This window comes from Passer domesticus, chromosome 11 (assembly GCF_036417665.1).
Source record: "Passer domesticus isolate bPasDom1 chromosome 11, bPasDom1.hap1, whole genome shotgun sequence".
NCBI lineage: Eukaryota > Metazoa > Chordata > Aves > Passeriformes > Passeridae > Passer > Passer domesticus.
This window is the reverse complement of record NC_087484.1, coordinates 16,473,748-16,491,663: the sequence shown is the minus strand read 5'-3', so window position 1 is coordinate 16,491,663 and position 17,916 is coordinate 16,473,748. Positions and strand designations below refer to the sequence as shown.

General features: G+C 44.8%; 1 protein-coding gene across 20 annotated transcripts in view; it reads right to left on the bottom strand.

Annotated features, from left to right (window-relative positions):
• Positions 1 to 6,395: 6,395 nt before the first annotated feature.
• Positions 6,396 to 17,916, bottom strand: part of DOCK10 (dedicator of cytokinesis 10) — a 145,154-nt gene continuing 133,633 nt past the window's right edge. For 17 of the 20 annotated variants that reach the window (XM_064385963.1, XM_064385964.1, XM_064385949.1 and 14 more), the window contains 7 exons: positions 15,100 to 15,246; positions 14,563 to 14,773; positions 11,444 to 11,634; positions 10,702 to 10,802; positions 10,239 to 10,377; positions 8,254 to 8,329; positions 6,396 to 7,131 (listed from right to left, as the gene is read on the bottom strand). In XM_064385963.1, the coding sequence (XP_064242033.1) occupies positions 7,064 to 7,131; positions 8,254 to 8,329; positions 10,239 to 10,377; positions 10,702 to 10,802; positions 11,444 to 11,634; positions 14,563 to 14,773; positions 15,100 to 15,246 (933 nt within the window). In that variant the 3' untranslated portion in view covers positions 6,396 to 7,063. The remainder of the gene's footprint in view (positions 7,132 to 8,253; positions 8,330 to 10,238; positions 10,378 to 10,701; positions 10,803 to 11,443; positions 11,635 to 14,562; positions 14,774 to 15,099; positions 15,247 to 17,916) is intronic. The other 3 variants (XM_064385971.1, XM_064385954.1, XM_064385970.1) reach the window with 1 other exon arrangement.

Here is a 17,916-nt window from a genome sequence, read left to right as displayed (position 1 = left end):
GACCTTGCCTTCCTCTCATGACTAATTAAAGTAATTAAACGCTCCCTCTGAGCCACGGCTGAGCAGGGACTCGCTCGCAGCGGGGGCAGCTGTGGGGAGTGAGCTCCACAACCTCCTGGAAACAAGATGGCAAAAATCAATTATATGTGTAAAGCATTCTCAGGTTTCAACATCTCATTAGGCAATGATGGCACAAAGTTATCCGATTAGTCTGTGAAAAGGTAATTGTTTAACTTATTAATGTCTGTTAAGCATCCTTTTCCTTCCGCAAGGACCATTTGCCTGACTGTGCCTTAACTCCCACATGACCCATATTAAAAGAAGCTTTGATTTTGAGCATTCACGGTTTCTGAAGGGGGCTGAATTCCAGCAGGGGATGCTCAACACTTTTGAAAAACCAGGCTTAACCTGAAAATGCAAAATAGAAACACCAAGATACACAAGTCACATCTGAAAACCTTGGCTTGTGGTTTTGGATTGGGCTGGCATGAAGTTTGGCTACAGAAACATTTCAAATTTTTAAGAAGGCTCTTCAGGTGCTGTGTTGAATTTCCAAGGCTCTGTCCCTTTAAATGGATCCTCAAGTTAGTGTGGAATAATCAGAATTAGTCTCTTTTATGCCAGCACCCTGCAAGGACAACATATGCTACAGAGTACAAACCTATGCATCATGCAAGAGAATCTTTATGCTCAGCTGGAGATTTCATAATGAGGAACTCGCAACTGGGCCCAAAGTTACCTGCACAGAGCTTGCAACAGCTTTCAAACTAAAACAAGCCCTCACTCATGGGAGAGAGCATCACAATTACAGAGCACAAAATACCTCCTAAAATTATTATGATTAATAATAATAATTTCTTACTCTGCTTTCTTTTCTCAAGCAAAAAACCGCACATAAAACGTGAGCATATTTGAAACCCTGCAGCTATAAGCCATCTCACCACAGGCAATCTGTGCAATGACATCTAAATCAGAACTACAGGGAACACCACATGGCATTTGCAGGTCACAAAAATGTGTCACAGTGTGAGTAACACCCTCACAGCTGTCCCTAACAAAAAGTGACTACAGCTAACTGAAGCAGCACGTGGGGAGCACAGCTTAAAAAGCACACCAAAAATGCAGCTTCTGTAAGATGAGGCGTAGCTCATAGGAAAAAAGGAAACTGCTGCTATTCAGATATAAGATGCTCTAGTGAGTTATGAAGAACCTCAGCCCGGACAGAGATGTCAGCAATTACAACTGCACTTTTGCATTACTGAGAATTTTCTAACAATACCTGTACACTGTCAACTCAATGAAGCATTACAAACCACGCACATACCTCGTGCAGGCTGTGAGCCCCAGCTTAGAGGGCACTCAGTGCTCTGACTCCCACCTGACTGTGCCTCAGAGCTGCTCCTGAAGGCACGGGACATGCCCAGGGCTGATCCCAAACCTGTTGGGTACAACTTCCCTGAGGGGCAGCAGCACCTCCTCCCACAGTGCCACCAGCCAGAGCTGTTTGGGTACCAGTGTTTTTGCATCTTGAGGCCATGGTGTGAAGTACACACACCACTTACTGACGAGGAGGCTCTCCCAGATGAGCTCTTTACCCTCCTGCCTTAAAACCACTCGATATTCTGTGGCAGCTTTCCCCTAACACTGCTGGTTTCACGGTACTTTTACTTTTTCCCATCTCCAAGTGCTCCAGCACATGCCTGGAAGGTAGGAAAGTTACTTGATATTTTCCATAGCTAATATTTCACCAAGGAACTGTGCTGGATTTTTCTTGAGAATAATAATAATGTTCTCATTTCCTCCCCAGCTGCCCAGCACGCTGGTGGCTGCCCAGAGCTGCTCTTTGTGGACTGCAAACAAAAACAGGCTGGAAGGGCCCTGCACGTCCCCGATTTAAGTCATTTTGAAACAAAAGCATAAATTTGCCATTTCCCAAAATTTCCCCTGCTTTTCCCAGCTAAAATTGGTTATTCTGGTCAGTTTTAATTAGCAAATAATTTCAGTTGTCTTTCCCAGGAGTACAGGAGAGATCAGCCCAGGGGGAGGCAGTGGAGCAGAGCTGTGTGAGTGGCCACGGCACTGGGTTTGTAAGGAGGCAGGGGATTACATCCTGAGTGCCTGTGATCCAGTGTCCCAGCCTTGGCAGCTGCTCCAGCACCTCTGATCCTGGGCAAGTCCCGACCCAGTGTCCCCAGCTCTGTGCTCACACTTTGATCTCCTGTGAACCCTGTTCTGCTGTGGTGCAGAGAGGCTGTCCCCATCCCAGGGATGGCTCCCCTGAGCAGGCAGTGCCTGTCCCCATCCCAGGCTGCCCTGAGCAGGCAGTGCCTGTCCCCATCCCAGGGATGGCTCCCCTGAGCAGGCAGTGCCTGTCCCCATCCCAGGCTGCCCTGAGCAGGCAGTGCCTGTCCCCATCCCAGGGATGGCTCCCCTGAGCAGGCAGTGCCTGTCCCCATCCCAGGGATGGCTGCCCTGAGCAGGCAGTGCCTGTCCCCATCCCAGGGATGGCTCCCCTGAGCAGGCAGTGCCTGTCCCCATCCCAGGCTGCCCTGAGCAGGCAGTGCCTGTCCCCATCCCAGGGATGGCTCCCCTGAGCAGGCAGTGCCTGTCCCCATCCCAGGCTGCCCTGAGCAGGCAGTGCCTGTCCCCATCCCAGGGATGGCTCCCCTGAGCAGGCAGTGCCTGTCCCCATCCCAGGGATGGCTGCCCTGAGCAGGCAGTGCCTGTCCCCATCCCAGGGATGGCTCCCCTGAGCAGGCAGTGCCTGTCCCCATCCCAGGCTCCCCTGAGCAGGCAGTGCCTGTCCCCATCATGGGCTCAACCTGGGAGCTGAAGCCAAGCAGGGGCTCTCCTGTGGGCATCTGGCCCATGGCACCTTGGCAGCCCAAAAGACCCCCAGGAGGTTTTCTCTCCACTGTTGCAGTGTGTGCTCACCAGGATGGGACCCTGCCCTTACTTGTTAGGATGTGTGTACTTGGGGCCACTGCAAAAGCAAAAGAACCTCAAACAAAATAACAAAGAACCCTTTCCCAGTCCAGACTGTGGCTTGCAGACAGCAAAGTAAGGGCAGAAGGAGCAGGAAACCAGCGTGGGGCTGGGTGGCTTGTGCCAAGTGGTTCTTGTCCAAGCAGCTGGTGTAAAAGCAGAGGGAATGCAGTGATGGTGAAGCTGAAGGTCCTTCCTGGTCATGGTCATAGTTCTACATGGATGTAGCTGTTCTTTGCCTTTCAGATTAGTTTTTATTTATCTCAAAGCAATTCTCTTAAATGAGAATTGCAATCTAGTTTGTTCATTTTTTAAAACTTTATTTTTCTACAGGTTTGAATGCTTTCCTCTAAATCACATTTCTTTATTCTCATTTGATGTTTGATTTAAACATGCTTTGATTTTAACTGCCTAGGTTCAGAGCTCACTTCATGGATTTAATATGTAGTGACTGTGAACACTGACTATTTTTGTGATAATCTAAATATTAAGAGAAAAATCTTTTGTGTGCATACCAAACTTGTTAAAAATTGGTAAACACATTCAAGTCCATAGCAGATATCCTTGATAGATCATCTGTCTCAAAGGTTCATTGTCCCATGTTACTTACAGCTGAAATATTGAGTTGTCAATTTAAAAAAAATGTTCAAACTGATGCAAAATGTACCTGCAGGCTGGAGCTTCTCAGCACACGTGGGACAGCAGTTTTCATGCTGAGATTAAAAAAGCCACATTTAAAGGTATGCATGGATGCAATTTCACTTCCCAGCTCCAGGTCCACGGATGGCCAGCACAGGGGTGGGTGTGTCTGGAGTATGAATGGTATAGATCATTCCCTTTCATTTCTCATTTGGATATCATCAAAAAAAATTAAAAAAAAAAAAAATTATTCCTCCTCAGATCAATATTAAGTTGTCAAGATAACATCCCTCCAGTGAATGTTAAGATATAATTACCCTGTAAGGAATGATTCCTATTAAACATTTAATACACCTCCCTCTAATTGAAATTTAAGCCTTTGGTTGTGGTTGGGTGTCACTAAAGATGTGATTAAACATAAAATATGTATAACACTTAACTCCTTTTGGGATGTTGAGATAGCTTCCACTAAGTAACAAACATGAATAATTTCTTTTGCACTCTGTAAAGTTTTTAAAGAAGCTCAGTGTGAGTCTGGCTTGCACAGATCTCCTCCCCTGGATGAAAGGCAATCTGTCACCAGCTTTGTCTACAGCATCAGGGGGATGAGCCTCCTCCAGCTGGAGGAAAAGGTGTCAGAAGATTGTGAAATAATTTACTGGAGAAACCCCCAGCTCCAAGAACAGCCAATCATGGTCTTATGGCTGCCCTAGACAAAAGGAGTCTCAAAGGGAGCTTTTGGTAGGAAAAAAGACATGGTGCAGACCTCATGTAATGCTATGAGTTTAAAAAGCAAAAATTGTGCGAAGAGCCTTTTCCTACAGCATCAAGGACAGGCTGGGTGTGGGATTCAGTGCTACACATCTCACTTCTGCAGTGTGGGATGCTGAGTTTTATCATGGGAAAGGGCCAAACCCCATCCTTGTAATCATCCTACAGCCTCACATGCCTCCTGCGTTTCTTTCATTCTCTCCCCTCAAACAGCGGGACCATCCACGGTTTAATGCTTTGTTTTCTCTCCCTGCTGCAGCCTTGGTTCAAAGCTAATATTTGTGCTAATTGCTTTCACCCAACAGTGTTTAAAGTGTGTGAACGCAGCAGGAGGGGAAGAGCCATCTGGAGAAAGGACCCAGCTACACTCAAGCTTGAGCATCTCCAACACCAGCAACAAGGCAAGCCCAGAATATGGGCTGCTTCTCAAGTCCCAGAATATGGGCTGCTTGAAATAAACCAAATCCCACAGCCCTTGGACTTACTCATTAAACTCATTTTGTGTGCAAGCTATTGGGAAAACAATCCAGGGGTTTCCTTACCTCTGCTTTACAGACCTCAGCTTGGCTTCAGCCCAGCCTGCAATGCTCCCTCAGCACAAACCATGGTTCTGCCATCCAGTTGTTCCCAGAGATGGCCACCAACAGATGTAGTTGCTTGTGAACATTAACTAGAAACAGTCTGTCTCCAAATCACCTTGATGGCTTCTGGAGTACCCATCCAGAAATCATCATAAACAAAATGAGTCCAGCGAGACCAACAAACCAAGGGACAAGAGGACTCTGTGCTCACTCACTTCTCTGTACAGCACAGTCCTGCTGCCACCACTGATGACACAAATATACATTATATATGGGCTCCTCCCATAGATAAACATATATAAACAGCAGGTTTATATATACATACACAGCATGAAGCAAGTTAAATTTTGGGCCAGACATCATTCCTTTCAGCAGACCACTGTTTTTGCAGAGCGCAGTGTCCGAAGAGCAGAGAGCCTGTTGGGGTGAGGATGAGGAGGGCTCAGCTCCTGCCCAGCTGTGTGTTTGATGCTGCTGTGCAGTGCCCTTTCCCTTTCCTTGGGCTCTTCCCAAGCCCCAGGTGAGGGTCACACTGTTGCTGCACTGATGCTGGGCCATCCCAAACCACGGTGTGCCCGTCCCAACCACTGCCCTCCTTCCCCCACCAGCCAAGGGCACTGGGGAGGTTTCCAAACCTCAGCCAAGAATTCTGGAAAACTCCTGATCTGCTGAGTGAGACAGCAGGGGGAGCCTGGCTCATGGCAGCTCTGCCTTGCACACAGAGATGGGTGAATTCAGAGCCCACCCTTGACTCTGGCCTGCAGGGCCAGGCACAACTCCAGCTGAGATGCACCACTTGTGAACTTGGGGTGTTATGGGAAGAGACAGGAGGGCAGAACGAAGCAAAACACTGGAAAATTCCTCCTGGTAACCCCCAGCAGAAACAGATAGCGCTGGCCTCTGCCCTGAACAAACCTGTGGAGGCCTCAGGGCAATCACCAGAGCTTCTCCAGGTAAAATGAGCTAAACAGAGAAAAAAACATTTTAGCAGAATTATGGGCACTGTGTGCACAGGAAAGAAAAATTCTAACACACTATGAACAGTACTGTGAACAGGGACTGCTGCAAGGAGGGATTTTCTGTGAAAGAACATGAAAGAACTGGCACAATCACTCCACCTTATCCCACATGATGCAGAAACTGAAAACAAACATCTCACTGAAGGCACATCGCTTCCCAGTGTGCCCTGGGCAAAGTCTGGGACTATGAACTTCAAAGGAAATGCTGAGTTTTCTTGGCCTCAAGCAGGAGAACTACACCAAGCCTGCTTCAGTCTGGGGCCATGGAGAGAACCCAAAGCCAAGTTCAGCAGATGTCAGAAGTGTCTATCAGCAGCCACAACAGGACAGACAGTTGGGATGCTCCTGATCTCCACCACTCCAGGGAGTGCTGCCATAGGAATGAGCCAATGCACAGAGCTTCAAAGAGAAAATTTTATGGACGCTTTTATACACATACACAAATATTTTAATATAATGGTAACTGAAATGTTATCCATATTCTTAGTACTGTCATAATTAACTAAAAAGATATTTTTTAAAATTTTGTAAAAATGACATATTTTACACATCTTCTATTTACAATTGCAATATGCTTAAATGTTATAAAACATCCACTCTGACCTTTAAAATATATGTATACTAGGACTTAGTATTAGATATATTATAATTTATAGCAAACTTAGGGTTTGCCGTGTACCTATCTATTCAATGGGAATTTTGTAATCAGCCTGGCTTAATAAAGGCTGCTCAAAACCAAAAATTGACAACAAAAAGAAAAAGAAAAAAGAGGGAATGTGCAAATATTGGGGCAGGCAAAAAATAAAAAAAATCTCAAGCTTGCATTTTTTTAAAAATAACACCGTGAAGACTTCCAATAAATTAAAATCTTAACCTTCAAATCCTTTTCCTGGTATTGTCCATCAACTTAATTTTCAGTACTATTAATCTAAAAGGAAAAAATACCCTCAACAACAAAGGACAAACCCCACCCCAGACAGCAGATCTTCCTGAGGCCATGTGTTCCCACATTGCAGTCAGGCATCAGGATTGGCTGGAGTGGCTGCTGCTGGCACAGAGGAGCTGGCTCTATGGATGACTCGGGAATACGTGCGCTCCATCCCGGGATGTTTTGCTGAGTCCTCCTTGTAGGCAATCTTTCCAGAAAGAAAAAAAAAAAAAGGCAAAGTGAGAAAAATCTGAATAATTTGGTGTCTGAAGTGTCTGTTGTCTAAGCAAGGGTTTCCCATTTTTTTAATTGTTACACAGTGATGCTCTGTGTAACAATTAAAGGATCTGACAGAGGAAAAGGACCCTTCCCTAGTAAATGGAGGCTGCAGGGGCAGGGATGACATCCTCTGAGTCAGGGGCAAAATGGGGCTGGAGCTTCTGCCAAGCTCCATGGGGTTCCCTGAACTGCACCACTCCCACACAAGATCCCTACACCTTGCAGACTCCTGGAGCCCACATCAGCACCCCTGACAGTGGCACAGACAGGCCCAGCTGTGCCCACGCTGCCATCGGGGGATGCAGCAGGGCTGGCACCAAGGGCCAGGCTGAGCCTGTGGGCAGAGCTGCAGTCCAGCAGCAGTGCCAAAAGTGCTGCCCTGTCCTTTGGGTAGCCTTTAGCAAGAGGGAAGAAATTTTTCCTGAAGAAGCTCTCCTAGCCTTGGTGATAGCTCTCCTTTCCTACTCCTATAAAGGCAGACTGAAAACCTGTCTTCCTCCATGGGCGCTTTGTTGGAGCATCCAGAGCAGAGACAGGGTGATCCCCACTGAGCACACAGCACTGGAAGAGAAACCTGTCCCCTTGACAAAGCTCCAGGTGGAACCCACCACCATCACCCCACTGTCCTCGGCCAGGGCTGCAGGTCAGCCACACCCCAGGTGTCACCCAAGAGCAGGGACAGCTTCAGCAGCTCGGCAGCTCTGGGCAGGAGCTGCTCTCACACCCTGGGCTGCAGGAAGGGCACTGGGACTTGGGCACACCCTGGCAGCCACTTTTACAGCTATTGGCACTTGCTTTTGCATTAGGGGGCCCTTGTCGAGCTGTCTCACTGGCCTCCCCAAGGTTCACAACTGGGATCCTAAACAACGGGCCCCTCAAGACTGCTCATGGACAACACATCACACACACAGCTTAGATCTTTCTTTAAACTCCCTGAGAAGGGAGTCATCAGAGATGAAATGAAACAAACGTACGCAGCAGAAAAACCAGCAAGTGAGGGAAGTATATGACATTAAAAGAAAAAAAATAGATGTAAGAAAAATGAACATACCACTTTTGGCTATAGTATTGAGGGAAATGTTAGACAGGGAAGAAGAGAAGCTGTATAAGCAAGGACCATGACAGAGCTGTCAGAAAAGAAAAACAAAAAAGAGAAAAACAAAAGAGAGAAAAACATATGGTGATGAAAAGGTCACTGTCAGTAGGTGAGAAACAAAACTCTCTTGAATACAACAATGGGAAAGATGGCAAATCGTACTGGTGTAAAGCACACAGCACAGATGCAAGAGAGCCTCAAGCTTTCCAACTGTGAGATAAATATTTCAGCCACAGTTTATGGCATGTGATTTCTCTGAGGAAATACTCTGCTCAGAAGCAGAGAGTTCATGAGTTCACTGCAAGAGGAGTAGAGTTTTCTCAAAACCCCCCACTGCCCAGAAAATGGGGCTGTCACTTTTTAGGCTTCCCCAAAGGATTGCAAGTGGGAGACTGTTTTCAGGGTGGACTTTAAAATTCAGATGATTTTGGTAAAAGAGATGACAATTTTGACTTTTGTTGGATGAACTCTTTACACATTAGCACTGGTTTGTACAAGTAATTTTGTATTATTTAGCATGAAGAAAACTCAGAGCTCATAGACAAAAATACAGGTATGAGCATTTAACAGAACTCTCCAAATGTTTTCTGAATACTGAAGCTCATGAGCTGCTCATGCCTCTTTTGGGCTGACCATCCATTTTCCATTCTTGTGGGAAACAGTGCTTCACACAAGACATAGTGCTGCCTGTGCACACTGACTGATGGCCACAATAACCCCCATGTGAGATGCAGGAATATCGATTAGCACAGAACACCCTTAACACTTACACACTTAACAAAACACTGATAACACACTGGTTAGGATAAAATCACTGGAAGGCTTGAGGTTCACAAATCTTTATACACCTGAAGAGGAGAGGAGCACAACTCCCAGACCTGCAGCCACCCCTGAGCTCGAGCCCATCCAGCAGGCACCAGGCCTCCAAGCAATTAGGAGCTTTACACCCAAGGGAAAACTCCCTCAATTCCACAGTAAGTACAACAATTGGCAAAAAATTCAGGTCAATCCTTATTCTCCTCATATGTGAAGATGAAAAATACACCACGGGGTAATGGAGAGCCATGTAGGCACTGCTGTGAGATGCCACCACTGACACCAGTGGTTAAACCAAGTCACTCTACACCAACAGTGCTTCTGGATGCTACAGGCACCTGGAAATGCAGCACAGCTGCTAGAGAGAAACTATTTATCACATGCAATCTAAGATAGCCTGCTCATAAACATGCAGAGATATAATTAAACATGGTTTAATTAGCACTTCAGTATGCTAATAGCTCAATATTTAATTGAAACTGAAAATATTAAAAAAAACCAACTGCCTGGACACAGCAGTAGAATAGCTGCAAGTGTGCACTGGAGGCCAATTCAGAATTTTGGGATGCATATATATATAATATATATATATATGCATGGCTTATCCTTCTGAAGCTTCTAAAATACATGGCATCTATCCTGATAGTGTACTCAAGTATAAAAAAAAAATTTGAAAAATAACTTTCTCTGAAAGCTCAATATAAATAGACACAATAAAGATACCTCTTATGGTTATAAGCTACATCTTAATAGCAATTTACTGTTTTAATTAAATACAACACAGCTATAGGACAAAGCAAGCAAAGCATAAAGCACTAGTTTAGACTATTTTTCTATACCTCTAAACCCCAGTCAGCATAGCCTCACAAACATTCAGCTTTTCAATATGTAGCAAGGCAGGAAGAAAACAGACCTTTGTTGATCAGATAGAGATTATACTTCTATTAAAAAAAAAAGAGGGGAAACAACAAAAGCCAAAGCCACAAAAAAATAAACTCTGATCTGTCACTATTGCATTGTAAGGTTTTACTCATAGTATTTTGCTCTACAGCTTCATTTGTCACTAGAAGACACAATTAGCCACCCTCATGGAGCCCAAGCAGCACCCAAAGAGATGTTCTGACCTGTTCATTCATAACTACAGAGAGCTCGCTGAGCATATCCTTGTAATGAGACTTCATCTCCCCCTGATACTCAAACTGGTCCTCCTTAATGAGGCGCTCGTTGACATCGAGGGCATGGCCACAGGCTTCAGCAAATTGCCTGCAAGCACAAAACCACAACAACAATGACACAGGTTTTCATCACGCAGTGATGAAAAAACCTATCTATACACACGCAGTGCTGCATCTCTTCTCCCCCTTGCAAACTGCACCTTGTTGGAAGTGAATTTCAGATCAAAAGGAATGTATTCTACTAGGGTAGCGCAGAACTCCGGTAAATGTTTCTCAGGAATGACTTGTCAGATAGGGTAAATGCAGATGTAAATCAGGCTGGTTCAAATCAGCCTGATTTTGTGAATTGCCTGCCTGTGCAGAGTTTTCTATGTGCTATGAGGGGGGTGAAAAGCCTAAAATGAATGTTTACCTGAAGATTTCCTTCAGAAGCTTAACTTGATTATCAGGATATCTCTTAGCATTTGTCCCTTCAAGAAAAGCTCGAGCATAGGCCATCGGTCCAGCATTTACCTGGGTGAGAAATACACAGCTTAGGAACAGAGAACACGCCATTCCTTGTTCTTTTAATTGGTGTTAGAGACTGGCCTGAGGCAAGCTAGGCTGTGAGTAGAACATCCCCTCACTCCTTTTGTCACCAGGATGGAAGCTGAGGAGTTTTACTGAGGAAACAGGAGCTGCTCAACCTGGTACAAGCTGCAGATCTGTGCTGGCCTTTCCAAGTCCCCAGCCAGCTGAGCACCCACACAGTTACATGTTTGTTTGTAGATATTTCAATGAGAGCACCAGGAGAACACATGCCTGTCACAATCCCAACTTTCCTAAACAGGGAATGGCAAAGCCAATCCTAGCAAAACTGCCTTTAAAGAATCCACCCACTTGTGGTGGGCCATATTCTCAAGTGACACTTGACAGTCTTGTTGGAAAGGCCTTATTTGTTATTAAGAGTAGACTTGAATTAAATAATTAGCATATAAAACCAGCAGTCTCAATGCCAGTGAGAAACTTTCCATTCCTTAAGGTGTTTAGAGTGAGATCTAACAGCTCCATAATACAGGATATGCCAAATACAAAAAGTCTGGAATGATGAAAATCTGAATAAAAATTTAGGTAGCACTGAAAAAAGAGGAAAAAAAGCAGCAAATTGACATTACCTTGACACTGACACTTCCTTGGAGCTTGAGCTGCAGTCGGATCATGTCCACTTCTTCCATTGTGCAAAGCTGATTGAGCTCTGAGACCTTTTTGGACATCTCATCAATGGCCACTTCGATGGGGTTCAGCTCTGTGCTGGTTTGGCTTATGACCTGGATCCTCTTCTTCACGTAGGGAAACAAGTGACTGGCTGCTCAAGAGAGAGAAATGAGTTAGAGAACTCACCCAACAAGAGAGCTTTTAGGAAAGCAAAACAATTAAGTCAAAGTATTAACTTTTGACTTTGTCAATCTCTTTATTAATCCATTAAAATTAAGTTTTAGTCATGGAATGAATAGAAGTGACACAGCAGGTCCAAACTGAACTCAGATGTACCCGGCACTAGAAGAGCATTTCCTTTTGAACTCATCACTGTTCGGTACCAAGCTCTGCCCCATGCAGGTGGTAAAAAGCTCTCAGTGCTCAGATTTTAGAATTCACAAATGTCTTCTGTTAAGGCACCAAACTGTAAGTCCTCACTGAACTTCAGACAGCTCAAAGCCTCACATCAAGCATATTCCACATATTTTAGAGCCAGGAGTCCCTAGCTTAGCTGAATTGGGAATCATTCACAGTGCTGGTGTTGGCTGGGATGGAGTTAATTTTCCTCACAGTATCTGGTACAGAGCTGTGCTCTGGATTTGTGCTGGAAACAGCACTGATAGCACAGGGATGTTCTGGTTATTGCTGGGCAGGGCTTAAACAGCATCAAGGCCTTTTCTGCTCCTCTCCCCACACAGCAGAGAGGAGGCTGGGGGTGCCCAAGGATTTGGGAGGGGACACAGCCAGGACACCTGAACCCAACTGACCCAAGGGATTTTCCACACCATATGGTGTCACACTCAGCACATATAGAGTTGGGGGAAGGAGGAGGGACATTGAGAGTGTGGTGTTTGTCTTCCTAAGACACTGTTACATGTGCTCGAGCCCTGCTTTCTTGGAGTTACCTTTACCTGCCTTCCCAGGGAAGCAGTGACTCAACCCCTGCAATGAATCATTGCTTTGCTTGTTTGTGCAGCTTTTGCTTTACCTATTAAACTGTCTTCATCTCAACCTGTAAGTTCTTTCACATTTACACTTCTGATTTTCCCTGTCCCACCAGAGGACACCCAGTGAGTGAGCTGCTGCATGGGGCTTAGCTGCCAGCTGAGGCTAAACCAGGACACTCACCTCCAGATGAACCTACTATTAAAACATCATCCTTAAAGCAGTGAAGAGGTACTTTTAACATTCAGCCTAAATACTGCCATGGGAGCTGACAGAGAAATTATTCACCTTTAAAGATCTACTTCCAATCAAGGTCTTTCATGGATCTTAGGGAGTTTGGCAAAGGTGCTGTTAATGCGCATTAAATCTGATCTGAGCTAACACTTTTCTGATTGCCCTACATGCTTTGGAAGGTCTCCCAAACTCCATGCATGTCCTTCTCCACTAAGCATCTGCTTTCAGTCAGCTCAGACCTAACAAAACTCCAGTTTACAGCATGTCTGTCTCATTAGAAAGCAGGAAACCCATGACTTGCAGAGCTGGAAGCAGGAGCCAGGCATGGCAGAGAGCCAAGGACTGCAGCCACACTGCACTCGCCCTGGGCCCAGCAGGCTCTGGAGCAGAGATGCAGTGCAGGTGCCACTCCAGACACTCAGGTACAACTGGCTTCAGCACTCCTCCAGCCATAGCAGAAGTTTTGCTTTCTTCTCAAACTGAAAGTGCTTAAGTTGACCCAGGAAGCAAATGAAAAAACGACTTTATCAAGTGGAAAAAAAAAAAAGAAAATAAGAAAAGAATGTTTCCTTTAGTGAAAACACTGAGGTGAGGTAGGTGTTAAAGGGGAAAAGCAGGGGAGAAGAGGAGGGCATCAAATTCCCACCTAATGCCAAAGATGGAGCAGGGCTGAGAGCAGTGGGAGCTGATGACAGCATGTAATAACCCAGAGGAAATATTCTGCCAGAAGAACAGCCCTCTCTGTTTTTGCCAGACAGACCACAACAGACTTGCACTTTCAAGTTAGTGAAACTATCTGCTTCAATACAGCTCTCACAACACCTACTGCTGCCCAAGCACTTAAAAAACCCACACACAAGCTATTCCTCCTTTCTTCTTCTTACAAGCCAAGCTGTGTCATGCAACAAGACACCCTCAGATATCAGTGTCTCTTTCCTGGCTTGCCAGAACAAAACTTTTAGGTGACTGTGCTTGCACTGTAAGAAGTTTTTTTCACTTTGTCCTTTGGGGGAAGCAGATGCACTGAAGTTGGTAAGGAACTCTATTTTCTGTCACTTGGGAGCCTTTGCTGTGAACATCAGCCTCGCTGCCCATGGCTGCCCATGAGACATCCACCTCAGACAGTTCCTCATACATCAAAGTTCAGACATGTCAAGTTTCAGCAGCAGTCTCACAAAGGAGGCTTTTTAAAAGAGAGATTTCAATCATGATAAGGAGCAAAAAATTTCAGTTTAATATGACTCATTAAGATGTACCTAGTGCTCCTGACATTCCTGCCTTAAAACACTGATTGAAATCTTAGATACATTATAGAGGGTTTTTTTTAAGCTAGATATTACTCCCATTTTGAACAAAAATTTCTATCTGAAAGTTCTACTCTTAGCAGAATAGACATCCTACTTGGCTTTTTATTTGAATTGTTTATTATTAAAAGAAAATGGTTCTGAGTGCTAAGCTGCCTCCAGCAGAACCGCTCCCAAGTTACATCACTGCAAGAGCAGTTAAGATGTCAATTATAAGGACAAATAAAGCAACTGAATGAAAATAACTATCCCTAAGCTGGTCAGCAGGTCTGTAAGGAAGACATGGTGAAAAGAGGAGTTATCATCCTGCACAGAATCACAGAATCTCTAGGTTGGAAGAGACCTTTAAGATCATCGAGCCCAACCCATGTTCTAGCACCTCAACTAGGTCATGGCACCAAGTGCCACATCCAGTCTTTTTTTAAACACATCCAGGGATGGTGACTCCACCACCTCCCTGGGCAGATGATTCCAGTATTTGACCAAGCATTTGCACAACTGGCTGATGGACAGTGTGGGCTGGGAGGGTGAGCTGGAGCAGGCAGCAGACGTACTGGTGAGGATGGTGCGCCTCTTGCACTGCTCCTCCACCCCGCCGTGCTTCTTCCCCGAGAGCGTGAAGGGCGTCTCGAAGACGAAGCGGTTGATGTTGTGGTGCATCTCAAAGTCCGTCTTCCGCTCCTCGGCCTCCTTCTCCTCAAAGAAAGGGGTCACGTAGGTCACCTGGATGTAGGCGTACTTGGGATCCAGGTCTTTGGGGTTCACCTGCGGGACGGGGGCACAACAATGAAATGGTGGTAAGTGTGATGAGCTCCCAAGGAATCCAAAACATTTTTGATGTGTTTATTTATTTATAGCCATACCGATGAAAACTGAGACTTCCCAATGTAATACTCAGATCATGGATGGATAAAAGGGTATTTTACCAGGAGTTCTCTAAGAAGAGTGGGACCTTTGACTACAGCAAAAATGGATGAAAGCTAAATGAGACAAAAAACAACCTGCTTCTGCACTGCAGCAAACATCTGCCTGCTCATCTTGCACCATGCATTCAGTTCTCTCCTTTGTGAAAAAACACATGTTTTTCCTACCTTGTTGGAATCCTGGATGATCTTCACATTATCTATTCCAAACTTGTCTGCATAAAGTTTCATCAGCCTTTGAGAGATCTCAGACAAGCCAGTTAATTTGGGCTCTTTATAGATATACTCTTTACCTTCCTCTTCTTCAAAAAAGCCCTGTTTGGAAAGAAACAAAAGGATATAGTGAACATAACAGCCATGGCAAAACCTAAATAAGGTGCTTACATCAGGAATCAAAGCTGCCTGTATACCCACCAGAGCATCCAGTAGGCCACTTCCAGCACCTAAGTGAAAAGCTTACCTCTGTCCACTCCTAGCAGACATGTGCCTAGAGGTCAGTGTTTATACTGGTCTGCAATCTCCAAAGCTACCCAGGAAAAGATCCCTACACATTTATTCACTCAGGAGACCAAGCAGCTTAAAGAGTTAAAAGGGTTTTCTTGAAAATGATGATGTGTGTATGATGAAAAAACCCTCATGGATTAAAAGCTAGAATTAAAAACGCTTTAAATCTTAACAATTTGGTTTAATTGACAGCTGTTTGCTGGACACTGAGCCCAGCTGGGTTGTGTGCAGCACATCACCTCCAGTGCATCCTCAGGGAGCCACGTGTGCAGGCACAGGCTGGGCACTGCTGCCCATGGCCATGGCATGGGAGCACCTGGGAACCAGTCTGCATCTCCTCAGGCCAGCTGAGGAGAAACTCTGGTGGGCACCTTGAAAGGCCACATAGAATTGCAGAACTTCCAGGGATAATTGGCAAATTACAATTGAAAAGAAAAAGAAAAAAAAAAAAGATACACAGACTGTGTTCCTTTGCAACAAAGACACAGTCTTGTTGAGGTCATGATTTAATACAGTGGATGGACTTGGCAGAGCTTCAATAAAAGGGCCCACTGAAGATCTGAACATGAATCTGTCAGGCTTCAGAAGAAATGCCAGCCTCTGAAAATTAACAGAACATTGCATCACCTGCAGGTGAGACACAGCTGCCACAAGATGAACATGTACCTCAAAGCTCCAGGAGAAGCTCTCCCAGATGGGCAGAGAGCAGCAGCTGCCCCATTAACAAGGACTGGATCTGTCCCAATGCCATGAGCCCCATGTCCCAATCCAGCCCCCTCCTAGGCTTCATGTGCAGCTTGGTGAGGGGCACCACTGCAGCCACACTCACAGCCTCTTCCTTTCACCTTAATGCAAAGTGAGCCAGAGGAAAACACCTGAAGCTGCAGGGACAGGGGGAAAGGCAGACAGCATTAATGATGTCAGACCCAGGGCCCTTTGAACTTCACAGGGTGTGGCTTGGATGGCTAATTCTACAATATGCCTAAGCAAACTGACAGCTGCAGAAAAACAGAGAAGCAGAAATTAATGAAGGCAAGAGATCTCTCCAAAATCTATTCAGAAGGTACTCATGCAAAATCCAGCTTTTTTATCTGGAAGTGTGTTTCAACTTCGCCCTCTAAAATTATTGATGAGACAAGTCTTCACAAAACCCCCAAACAGAATTAAACTAAAATAAGCTATGGATTTCATTCCTTCTTTAGAAACCCCCTCCCAAACTTTATTTCAATGGGGATTAACAAATATGTGCATCTCTGGCTTCTCCTTCAGTGAGGACAAGGGGCAATAAAATTGTCTTTTAATTTGGCAAGTGTCAGGAGTACTGTGGGCATTACTGGGAACCAGTAACTAACAGCTGCAACAGCAGCTCATCTAACAGCATCTTCTTCAGTCTCACACCAACCTTCTAACATTGCATGATTTTTAACAACATTATCAATTAAATTCCATAGGCATATGAAGACCTTCACAGGTAATTAGAGAAAAAATCTAGAGCCCCAAAGTTGACATCCTACAAACATCTGTTGGGCTGGGCAGGCAATTGACTTCCTATTGATTACACTGAGAAAATATCTACAGGATCATAATCTGGTTTTTGATCTTGTTTCCACTGAAGCAAAACTGCTTTATGTGGGAAAACCTCATTAGTTTGATGCAATCATACTTAAACATACTATTCTGGACCGTTTCTGTCAAAAGACATCTGCTTTCTGTTACTATTCAGTGTTTTCAACAAAACCCCTCATGCTTTCCAAAATGATCACATAGCAAGCTAGAATACAGTTTATGCTCTTAAACCCTGATGCTGTGTATGTTTGCATGCTGGAACACAGTGTTTATCTGTAAGTGCCAAATCTCTGCTGATGCTGCATGGCACACTGAGATGATCTCTCTGTTAATCGTTTTACTTAAAAAAAAATACTTGAAAACAAAAAACTAACAGATTTAGTCTTATCTCTAATACAAGAGACATAATTCAAGTACATATTCCCTACAGTATTTCAGCTGACAAATGACAAGCAGAAGTTAACTGTGAGCTATAAATAATCATGTCTGCCATATGCTATATGTCTGGCAAAGACTATTAAAAGTAAGATTAAATACTTTTCAGAAGCCAAATATCCTCCAGTTTCAGGATTTTAAAATATTAACCAGCCAAGGTTACATTATCAATGCATATCCCCAGATTATTTTCATCCTGGCTGGTTTGGTCCTGCACAGACAATGCAGCCTCACAGATAAAAATGATGACGGGGAGCAGCTGATGGTGATGGAAGGCAGATGACCTCCTGAACAGCAAGTTACTGGTTGCCACTGAGCTCTGAGAGAAGTTTTGATCCAGGCCTATCACTGGGAGTTCTGATAAGGCTCTTCCTCATCCTCACACATCTCCAGACACAGCCTTGGAGCTCACAGTACCTCAGACCCTTCTCTGCCCTTTGTGAAAGGTGCTGAGGTAAAGCCTTCTGCTTGACCTGCCAG